The sequence below is a fragment of the Bufo bufo genome, chromosome 1, assembly GCF_905171765.1.
Source record: "Bufo bufo chromosome 1, aBufBuf1.1, whole genome shotgun sequence".
Lineage (NCBI taxonomy): Eukaryota > Metazoa > Chordata > Amphibia > Anura > Bufonidae > Bufo > Bufo bufo.
In genome coordinates this window covers 67,760,368-67,772,394 of record NC_053389.1, presented here as the reverse complement: position 1 = coordinate 67,772,394, position 12,027 = coordinate 67,760,368, and the positions used below count along the sequence as shown (strand labels likewise).

At 44.3% G+C, this 12,027-nt stretch overlaps 1 protein-coding gene across 1 annotated transcript in view; it reads right to left on the bottom strand.

The window, feature by feature from the left end:
- The window catches only part of BACE1 (beta-secretase 1), a 72,812-nt gene that overhangs the window by 16,852 nt on the left and 43,933 nt on the right, over positions 1 to 12,027 (bottom strand). The window contains exons 3-6 of the mRNA XM_040425935.1: positions 9,532 to 9,748; positions 7,170 to 7,307; positions 5,373 to 5,507; positions 3,612 to 3,713 (exon numbers count right to left, since the gene is read on the bottom strand). Coding sequence (XP_040281869.1) covers positions 3,612 to 3,713; positions 5,373 to 5,507; positions 7,170 to 7,307; positions 9,532 to 9,748 — 592 coding nt within the window. The remainder of the gene's footprint in view (positions 1 to 3,611; positions 3,714 to 5,372; positions 5,508 to 7,169; positions 7,308 to 9,531; positions 9,749 to 12,027) is intronic.

Here is a 12,027-nt window from a genome sequence, read left to right as displayed (position 1 = left end):
AACTACACATGTTACAAAGGGAGCACACATGGGAGGAATGTACAGAATTTCACCAAAGGTTATTGTCACAAATACAGCAATCTGAATATATCCCTCACTCAGAACCAAGTGTACTCCATAGGAGATGTGTACTGGATCTGTGGAGATGGAAAGATAAGATCCAGATTGGAAGGTGCCTGGAAAGGTGAATGTGCGCTTGCCAAAGCTATAATGAACATGCACATTTTTACTGAATCAGATATTATAGACAAAGGGGTGCTAAAGATAAACAAAAGAAGCAGCCCCCTTTCAAGTTTTGACCCCCATGTGTATATAGATGCAATAGGTGTTCCAAGAGGGGTCCCAGATGAGTTCAAAGCTAGAGATCAAGTAGCCGCCAGATTTGAATCAATATTTCCCATCATTACTGTGAATAAAAATGTGGATTGGATAAGTTACATATACTACAATCAGCAAAGGTTTGTAAACTATACCAGAGATGCATTTCTAGGGGTAGCAGAAGAACTACAAGCAGACTCAATCATGACATTCCAAAATCGAATGGTGTTGGATATGATTCTTGCAGAGAAGGGCGGGGTGTGCCGAGTATTGATTGATCCAACCTCCTGCTGCACATACATACCAAATAATACTGGTCCCACTGGTAAGGTCACAATAGCTATAAAGAAGCTTGAAGATCTGTCAGTAGAACTGGAAAAGAACTCAGGTATAAATGATCCATGGGATCAATACTTTGGGTGGTTCACAAATTGGAAACAAGGTCTCATGCAACTAGGGATTGTCATACTAATAGTAATTGTAGTAATAGGTGTAGTAGCATTATGTGTTATTTCCTGTGTGAGACGAATGCTAGAAAAAGGGCTCTCTAATATGTCATTATATCAGACTACTGTAACCCAGGAGGATCGAAGCCCAGATGGGTATAAGAATTACCTAATATCATATAGAGAGAAAAAAGGACAAGAAAGGAAAGAACCATGTAGTGTGATCCACTAAAGGTTCTTAAGAGGGGATTTGAAAGGAATCCATGTTCTTTATTATGTCAAAATGAATTCTGCTTTTTGCTGAAGTTTTGTTTCTATGTTAGGTACTAACTCTGATTGCTGTGAAACTAATATACTGTAAGGTTTCTATTCTCTGTAACCCTGAATCTTATCTCTTTGGCACTACTCCCGGACAATACTCCTAATATGGAAGTTCCGTTTTTGTTTCTATTTCTCTGAGCGTAGAATGAAACGTGTTAATATGATAGGTTAAATACATAACATACGATGATATGCTAATAAAGAGGGTAAAGCCCCCTCTATATAACCTGTGTGCATTAAAAATAAACCTCAGAGTGTTCATTCAGTACATCACTGTTGTGTCTTTCGTTACTTACTGAGTGAAGCGCTCTCCTGACGTCAGAAAGGACTCAAACCAAGCCGATACTAGAAGTTTGGTGCCAGGGGTACCAAGTGGGACTCAGAGATTCCTATCAGTCAGAGATTCCTATCAGTGACCATGGCGGCCATTTTGAAGTCGGCCATTTTGAATCCAACTTTTGTTTTTTCAATAGGAAGAGGGTCATGTGACACATCAAACTTATTGGGAATTTCACAGGAAAAACAATGGTGTGCTTGGTTTTAACGTAACTTTATTCTTTCATGAGTTATTTACAAGTTTCTGATCGCTTATAAAATGTGTTCAATGTGCTGCCCATTGTGTTGGATTGTCAATGCAACCCTCTTCTCCCACTCTTCACACACTGATGGCAACACCGCAGGAGAAATGCTAGCACAGGCTTCCAGTATCCGTAGTTTCAGGTGCTGCACCATTGATGGTATGGTGTGGTATATGGGGTACAAAGATAGTGGGGCCATTCTTCATCAATGGAAACCTCAAGGCCACTGGATATGCGAAATTGCTACATGATGATGTGTTTCCCTCTTTATGCACTGAAGCTGGCACGTTCCCTGAGTTTTTCCAGCAAGATGGTGCACCACCACATTATGGGTGTCAGGTCCGAGCATTCCTAGATGAACAGTTTCCTGGAAAGTGGATTGGTCGTCGTGGGCCAGTTGAATGGCCCCCAAGGTCTCCTGATCTGACCCCCTTAGACTTTTATCTTTGGGGTCATCTGAAGGCAATTGTCTATGCTGTGAAGATACGAGATGTGCAGCACCTGAAACTACGGATACTGGAAGCCTGTGCTAGCATTTCTCCTGCGGTGTTGCTATCAGTGTGTGAAGAGTGGGAGAAGAGGGTTGCATTGACAATCCAACACAATGGGCAGCACATTGAACACATTTTATAAGTGGTCAGAAACGTGTAAATAACTCATGAAAGAATAAAGTTACGTTAAAACCAAGCACATCATTGTTTTTCGTGTGAAATTCCCAATAAGTTTGATGTGTCACATGACCCTCTTCCTATTGAAAAAACAAAAGTTGGATTCAAAATGGCCGACTTCAAAATGGCCGCCATGGTCACCACCCATCTTGAAAAGTCCCCCCCCCCTCACATATACTAATGTGCCACAAACAGGAAGTTAATATCACCAACCATTCCCATCTTATAAGGTGTATCCATATAAATGGCCCACCCTGTATAATGAAAGTCTCTGCAACTTTCTAAAATGTGTTGTCTTAAATGGAATGTGTCATCAGAAAATCACGTATTGTTTAACCCCTTTCCGACCGCCCCACGTAAAAATACGCTGGCAGTCAGGCATTTAAAAATGGTGCCCGCTGGCAAGCGGAGTGGGTGCTATAGCTGTTTCATACAGCAGGGCCCCGGGGCTAATGTCCGCAATCAGCGGTAATGCCGGTCGAGGACATTCAATGCTTCAGATGCCGTGGTCAAACCTGACCACGACATTTTAGCGCGTGAAAACGCGGAAGCAACTGCTGCACCCTCTTCACTTTCATTGACAGGACCAGGCAGTGAAAATGTGATCAAACCTGGCCCTGTCAATCAAAGTCCAGAGGGCGTGGCAGTTGCAGAGAGAGCAGAGCCTCTAGGTGTAACGGCAACGCCCCCGTTGCTCCTAGAAGCTAATTTGCATATATTAAAACCATTTTTCTCAGTAATGTGGACACATATGAACATGGGACTAACACAGATGCCTTCAGCTGCCAAGTGCACATGTAACAGGTCAGCCAGTGTCATAGGTACAAAACTGCTGACAGATGCACTTTAAGCCTGTCAATAGGAACAATAATTACTGACTGAATCACAGTTTATTACAATTGGTGACGCTGATGCATTTAGTTCACAGAAGATTGCCTAGACCAGATACAATTGTAGCAAATTCTCAGCTGTGAGAAGTTTTAGTTCAAAGTTTTTAGACAGAATTTTCCTATTTACTAACATCAGTAATGCACTGTGGGTAACTATAGTACATATGGAAAACAGACAATGGGGGAGATTTACCAAACTGGCTCAGTTGCTCATAGCAACCAATCAGATTCCACCTTTTTTTTTCCAAAGGAGCTCTGAAAAATGAAAGGTGGAATCTGATTGGTTGCTATGAGCAACTCAGCCAGTTCTACTTTACACCAGTTTTGATAAATCCCCCCCAATTCCTCTTAGTTCCCGCTCCAATTATCATATCGATATCCTTCACTTACCGAGGAAGCAGCTTTAATTGCCTTTACGGCTTCATCGAACACTCGTTTCGGCAGCCGGAGGTTTGTGGTTCCACTGTCAACGATGCTCTTATCATAGTTGTACTGAGAATATAAAGATGACAGCACGTCGCTCCGTGAGCCATTTGTAATATTATCTAAAAGGGGTTGTTCCGTTTTTTTATGCGCGGGTGCAATACGTTTTGATGCGTTTTTCATGCGTGTGATAAAAAACTGAAGGTTTATAAACAACATCTCCTAGCAATCATCAGTGAAAAATGCATCGCACCCGCACTTGCTTCCGGATGCAATGCGATTTTCACGCAGCCCCATTCATTTCGATGGGGCCTGCGTTGTGTGAAAAACGCAGAATATAGAACATGCTGCGAAAACAACGCTCATGTACACAGAGCCATTGAAATGAATGGGTCACGATTCAGTGCGGGTGCTATGCGTTCACGTCATGCATTGCACCCGTGCGGAAAACTCGCCCGTGTGAATGGGGCCTTAGAAATCATCAGTGAAAAACGCATTGTATCCGCACTTGCTTCCGGATGCAATGCGTTTTTCACTGAAGCCCCATTCACTTCTATGGGGCCAGGGCTGCGTGAAAAACACAGAATATAGAACATGCTGCGTTTTTCATGCAACGCAGAACTGTACGCTCATGTACACAGACCCATTGAAATGAATGGGTCAGGATTCAGTGCGGGTGCTATGCATTCACGTCACGCATTGCACCCGCGCGGAAAACTCGCTCGTGTGAAAGGGGCCTACTTTCACACTTGCGGCAAAGGATTCCGGCAGGCAGTTCCGGCGACGGAACTGCCTGCCGGATCCGTCAAAACATATGCCATCTGATGGCATTTGTCAGATTGATCAGGATCCTGATCCGTCTGACAAATGCATTGAAATGCCAGATCCGTCTCTCCGGTGTCATCCGGAAAAATGGATCTGGCATTTTTTTTTTCCACATTTTTTGCGGTTTGAGCATGCGCAGACCGCAAAAACAGATCCGTTTTGCTGGAACACTCGGGGCCGAATCCGGCATTAATGCATTTCAATGGAAAAAAATGCCGGCAAGTGTTCTGGAATTTTGGACGGAGATAAAACCGCAGCATGCTGCGGTATTATCTCCGTCCTGAAAAGGCAAAAAGACTGAAGTGAAGACATCCTGATGCATCCTGAACGGATTACTCTCCATTCAGAATGCATGGGGATAAAACTGATCAGTTCTTTTCCGGTATTGAGTCCCTAGGACGCAACTCTATGCCGGAAAAGAAAAACGCTAGTGTGAAAGTGTCCTAAGAAGAAGCTTCAGCAGTCACCGAGCACTGCTGCCTCTTCAAATAACTGATCGTGGGGGTGTCAAGAGTTGGAACCCCACCTGAGGAGAGGGTATCAATATTCTACTCCCGGAAGACCCCTTTAACTTACATATTGTCACATTAAAATAGACATCTAACCTTCATCATACTATAAGGGCACATTCACACGACTGTTCCACATTTTGCGGTCGGCACATGGCCGGCACTATGATAGTAATGCCTATACTTGTCTGTGATTGCGGACAAGAATAGGACATGTACTATTTTTTTTGCAGGGCCGCGGTACGGTGTGCTGTCCGCATCTTTTGCGGCCCCGTTGAAATGAACGGGTCTTCACTCATTCCGCAAAATTGCAGAACGGATGCGGACTCATTCATACGGCTGTCTGAATGAGCCCTTAGTCAGTAATATTACTACCAACCCCCAAAAGACTCACCTCTTTACAGTCCATCATGAGATCCTGTCCGTTGATTTCAATCTTTACAATGACGACTTCATAGTACCACTCCTTTCTGATTGGTGTGTACCATAGATTACCCACATACAGAGAGGAGTCAACCCCACCGATGACCTGGAGAAAGAGCGCACATTCAGATTTAATTCATAAGTGAGTGTTATATTATTGTATCACGTGAAATTTCCTATCATACAGTCCTGATCAAAAGTTTAAGACCACTTGAAAAATGGCAAAAAATCATATTTAGCATGGCTGGATCTCAACAAGGTTCCAAGTAGAGCTTCAACATGCAACAAGAAGAAATAATAGTGAGACAAAACATTTTTTGAGCATTCAATTAATTGAAAATAACGATTAAACTGAAACAGGCTGTTTTTCAGCTGATCCAAATTTTAGGACCACATGCATTTAAAAGGCCAAATCTGTGCAAAGATGTGGATTCATTGTCATTTTCTGTCAGGTAGTCACACGTTGTGATGGCAAAGGCAAAAAAACTCTCCCTTTTTGAACGTGGTCGGGTTGTTGAACTGCATTAGCAGGGTCTCTCACAGCGCGCCATCGCTGCTGAGGTGGGACGCAGTAAGACAGTCATTTGGAATTTCTTAAATGATCCTGAGGGTTATGGAACAAAAAAGTCAAGTGGAAGACCCAAAAAAATGTCATCAGCACTGAGCCGGAGGATCCAATTGGCTGTCCGTCAAGACACTGGACGATCCTCAACCCAAATTAAGGCCCTGACTGGTGCTGACTGCAGCCCCATAACCATCAGACGGCATCTGAGACTGAAGGGCGTCAAAAACAAAAAACGTCTTCAAAGACCTCGTCTCCTTGAACGCCACAGAACTGCTCGTTTGGACTTTACAAGAGAGCACCAAACATGGGACATTCAAAGGTGGAAGAAAGTTTTATTCTCTGATGAGAAAAAATGTAACCTTGATGGTCCTGATGGTTTCCAACGTTACTGGCATGACAAGCAGATCCCACCTGAGATGTTTTCTACGCGCCACAGTGGAGGGGGCGCCATAATGGTCTGGGGTGCTTTTTCCTTCAGTGGAACAATGGAGCTTCAGGAAGTGCAGGGGCGTCAAACGGCCGCTGGCTATGTCCAGATGTGGCAGAGAGCATTCCTCATGACTGAGGGCCCTCGTCTGTGTGGTAACAACTGGGTTTTTCACCAGGACAAAGCTACAGTACACAATGCCCGCAGGACAAGGGACTTCTTCCAGGAGAATAACATCACTCTTTTGGCCCATCCTGCGTGTTCCCCTGATCTAAATCCAATTGAGAACCTTTGGGGATGGATGGCAAGGGAAGTTTACAAAAATGGACAACAGTTCCAGACAGTAGATGGCCTTCGTGCGGCCGTCTTCACCACTTGGAGAAATGTTCCCACTCACCCCATGGAAACGCTTGTATCAAGCATGCCGAAACAAATTTTTGAAGTGATCAACAATAACGGCGGAGCTACTCATTACTGAGTTCATGTTTGGAGGTTGGATTTCTGTTTTGGGGGGGTTTAGTTTTTTTTTGGAGGTGTGGTCCTAAACTTTTGATCAGCTGAAAAACAGCCTGTTTCAGTTTATTCGTTGTTTTCATTAAATGAAATGCTCAAAAAATGTTAAGATCCAGCCATGCTAAATATGATTTTTTGCCATTTTTCAAGTGGTCTTAAACTTTTGATCAGGACTGTATATGACTGCAGCATCTTCTCTTGAGTAATGATCACAACACAAACCTTGTCTAATATTCTCACCAGCGCAGGTCTACTGTACTCACCATACTTCCTCCCACTGAAGCCGACGCGTTGCCCTCCTTTATCGGGTAGCCTGTCCCACACAACTGGAGTGAGAAGATATTCGAGACCTGTGTTTGCTTTACAAGGGAGTCAAAGAATGGTTCCAGTGTGTCATCAGGCTGAAAGAAAATTGGGTGGAAGATGAATATTAAAAGGGTTGACCAGCAAGATTTCTTTTTTTTTTTTTTTAACATATGGCTCACTGTGGGTAAAAAAAAAAGAAGCCAAATTATGGCTCTTATGGGTCCCTGCAGCTCTCCAATTCCTGGTCCTGTATCGACACCCAGGGAATGCCAAGAAATGCCTCATCCAATAACTTTCTGAGGTCCGAGTCACTACCAGTGATTGGCTCCTTTTTTACTTTTAATCCACTGTGAGCCATCTGTAAAGAAGATGTAATACTGGTGGACAACCCCAACCTACACCTGTGTCTGAATACTTTTGTATTTGCATTTAAAGGGAATCTGTCAGCAGTTTTGTACCTATGACACTGGCTGACCTGTTACATGTGCGCTTGGCAGCTGAAGACATCTGTGTTGGTCCCGTGTTCATATGTGCCCGCATTGCTGAGAAAAATGATGTTTGGACTTTACAAGAGAGCACCAAACATGGGACATTCAAAGGTGGAAGAAAGTTTTATTCTCTGATGAGAAAAAATGTAACCTTGATGGTCCTGATGGTTTCTATGATGGTACCCTAATATATGCAAATGAGCTTTTTGGAGCAAAGAGGGCGTTACTGTTACTCATTCTGCACTTTGGTTGACAGGGACAAGCGGTCTAAAAGTGATCACACCTGCCTGGCCCTGTCAATGAAAGTGCAGAGGACGTGGCAGTTGCAGAGAGAACAGAGCCTCTAGGTGTAATGGCAACGCCCCCATTGCTCCTAGAGGCTCATTTGCTCATTTTTCTTAGCAATGCGGGCACATATGAACATGAGACCAACACAGATGTCTTCAGCTGCCAAGCGCATATGAAACAGGTCAGCCAGTTTTATAGGGCACAGGTTTTATAGGGACAAATGCCCTTTCATTAAAGATTTAACATAGTCACTGAGTTATTCAATTAAATCTATCTGTATAGTGGCACCTGATATTTGTCCTTTTCCTTATTTCTCTGTCCGCCTCGCAGAGGTGGTCGCACATGCTCAGTTCCATCCTTCAACTGCCACCAGCTCTATATACTGTTAGACGCTGTGGCAGTTACAAATAGACAGCTGTTGCACAAAGGACAGTCTCTCTGAGCTGTGGTAGGGAGAGAGTTTTAACAGAAAAGACACACCTCTGAGCTGTTATAGGGAGAGAGCTGTAGCAGAAAAGACACACCTCTGAGCTGTTATAGGGAGAGAGCTGTAGCAGAAAGGACACACCTCTGAGCTGTTATAGGGAGAGAGCTGTAGCAGAAAGGACACACCTCTGAGCTGTTATAGGGAGAGAGCTGTAGCAGAAAGGACACACCTCTGAGCTGTTATAGGGAGAGAGCTGTAGATGAAAGGACACACCTCTGAGCTGTTATAGGGAGAGAGCTGTAGCAGAAAGGACACACCTCTGAGCTGTTATAGGGAGAGAGCTGTAGATGAAAGGACACACCTCTGAGCTGTTATAGGGAGAGAGCTGTAGCAGAAAGGACACACCTCTTGAGCTGCCAGTCTGAAACAAATCTAGCAGAGCAACTGGAGCAATGAATGTGGAGATCTCTGGATCCATGTGAGGTACACGGCTGGTTCTAGCTTTGTTAGAAAGAGATTGTCATCTACTATATGATAATTACATTAATCATGGGATAACCCCTAATTGCTGGAATACTATATCATTGCCATATAGGGTAAAACATCTAGTAACTGTTCAGACACAGCAAAACATTTCAGATTTTTCTGCAAATCCATACAAATTTAACCCACTGCTCCTAGACTTTGCCGTACATTTTTCTATGGCGTTGCCATTGATTTCACCCTCTGCATACAGAAATTGGTTGATTTATTTTACACTACATGTGAACCAACCCTGAAAAACATAAGTTAGTTTATTTTAGTTGTGCAGTAGTTTTTTTTTTTGCTGCAGGGTTCAGCTAAACCGGGTTCACATCAGCGTTTTTGATTTCCGTTATGGTTCTGTTATACATGACGGTAAAAACAGTCCTGTCGATAGTATAATAGAACCGTTATGTACCCCCATAGACATGTATTAGGACGGAGCAAAACAGAATGTCTCTTAAAAGGCTTCCGTTTTGCATTCTGTCCTAGAATTCCGTTATATTCCTTTACAACTCTGTCATAACGGAACCTATAACGGAATTCAATAACGCCGATGTGAACCCGCCCTTACAAAACATTCCCGTTACTCACCCTTGCAATCTCGGCATATGCAAGTCCCAGAATTCCCTCCCAGTTGGAACCGTTGATGAAGAATTTATCAGAGTCGGTTATGGCTGCAATATTGGCTGTGATGGTGACGTTGGGACCATGTGGGATTGTAACCAAATCTGTACCCAATTCGCCCTCCCATTTTCCCTGAGTGTAAGGAACGTACACCCCTCTTCGGACATCCCTGTATGTCCTGGACCTGTAAAACAAAGAGAGTCTGAAAAGTCAATGGTATGACCCAAAGTGAAGATTTAAAAGAACTGTACCACAAAATCAACTGTGGACGGGGGTAATGATCTGATTGGTGAAACTCCTACTGCCGCCATGATCACGAGCTCAGTGGTGTCGGCACCAGTATGAATGGAGCAGGAGGATGAGCACGCACACTGCTGCTCCAGTCATCTCTATGGAGCTGCTGGCGACAGGCAGGTATAGCACTCAGCAGTCCCATAGAGAATGCATGGAGCGGCACCGTGCGTGCTCATCCTCCTGCTCCATTCATACTGGAGCATGGGACCTTTGTTCTCGCCACTGGTCGGGATACCAGCAGTCAGACCCCGCCTGATCAGATGCTTACCCCCTATGCTGTAGATAGGGGATAGGTTGATTTCATGGCAAAACCTCTTTAATGGGTCCAATCTTTAGGGTACGGCTATACTACGACATCTGCCGCGCGACAAAGGGTACAATGTATAATGTCGCGCAACATTTTTGGTAATGGAAGTCAATGGTGTTGCACTGCGAACTTGGATGTATTTTTATGCCTGTTGTAGGCGTAGAAAATGGTCTAAGGGTCCGTAAGTCTTTTGCAATCTGCAAATTGTGGATCCGCAAAACACGCAGACCAGCCGTGTGCGTTTCGCATTTTGCAGACCGCACATGGCCGGCCCTAGGATAGAAATGCGTCTAAAACGCTGGTCTTAATAAATGTGCCCCTGTGTGTTCTCCACGGACAGCACACGCACCCATTCATTTTAATGTGTGTAGCATGGTCTGTGCGTCCGTGGTTTTAGCACGGGATCATGCTCTTTTTTTGCTTGTGTTCCATCGGATCCATCGTGCCCATTACAGTCCATGGATACGTGAAACACGGATGACACACGGAGAGCAAAAATGGACACAGGGACCAAACACGGACCCTTCACGGATGAATCACTGACCCTCTTATCACGGATTACATCATGGACACGGACGTGTGAATGAGACTTTACAATTAATGCTGTATATTTGGTTGGACTTGATGGACCTGTGTCTTCCACCTACGTAACCACATATAGGAGGCACTGCAACCATTGTCCCTAGAGGTTGTCACCCAGCAAGGCCTGTGAATGGTACAGAAATCTGCGTGGAGTTCAGTCCCCACCGTCTCCCTCCTAAAGCCGCGCCCAAACACAAAACCTCTGAGCATCCTGCTTATCACCGAGCAGTGACGTGTTCACCTAAATCACGGACGTTCATGGGTTTGGTGCCGCTTACGATAAATTATTAGTCGTTTCCTATACCCGGAGCTGGTATGGATAGTGACAGGCTCGCCAGCTGCTGTTTGCTGTAGTTTCCATAGTTTCCTGGCGCTCCATCTGTCTCGTATCCCTATCCGGATATTTTAACTCTTTAAATGTCTGACAAGCAGAACGCACCAAAAAGATTGTACAGTATAAAGTAAATAGCATATAAGCAATCAGGGAGGCTGGGGGTTGTAGTTTCACAACCGGCTGGTGGTCACTGGTGTAATAAATAAATGAGCGGGATCCTCCAGAAGACATGTTCTTTGTAGTATTAATGTCCGATAGGTGCGGGTCCTACCTCTGTCTCTGCCTCATTGCACTCTACCCCATCGACTCTCTCCATTCACTGCTATGGAGCTGAGATGAATGTCTGCATCTAATGTGTATGGGGGGGGGGGGGAATAACAGTCAGAGCTCACCTCCTCCCCCTCCCTACACAGTGACCTCATCTGAGGTCAAGGACACGCCCACAACCCATTCCCGTATAAGGCAAAGTTCTCCGACTTGTCTTCTTATGGTAATGTGGCTGCTGTAAAACAAATCTATGAACTGCTGCCCCCTAACTGCAGAGTCTCAGTGTATAATATAGATGTATCTGAATGGGAAGAAAGTGGAGCACATCAGGTCGCAACGTAAGAGGAAGAGCCCACAGCCGTTCAGGCGATTATGTGATCCCAGCTGGGTTCGCGGAATTGTTAGAGCAAAAATAATAATAAATTACTAATAGGAGTTTACTATAAACCACCTAATATACCAGAGTCCACAGACGTCAAAACATAATGAGGTTGTTATTATGGGGGACTTCAACTACCCAGATATAGACTGGGAAACTGAAACTTGTATATCTCATAAAGGAAACAGGTTCTTGGCAATAATCAAAGACAATTACCTCTCCCAACTGGTTCAGGACCCGACTAGAGGGACGGCCATACTGGACTTAGTATTAACCAATAGGCCTGACAGAACAACAGAC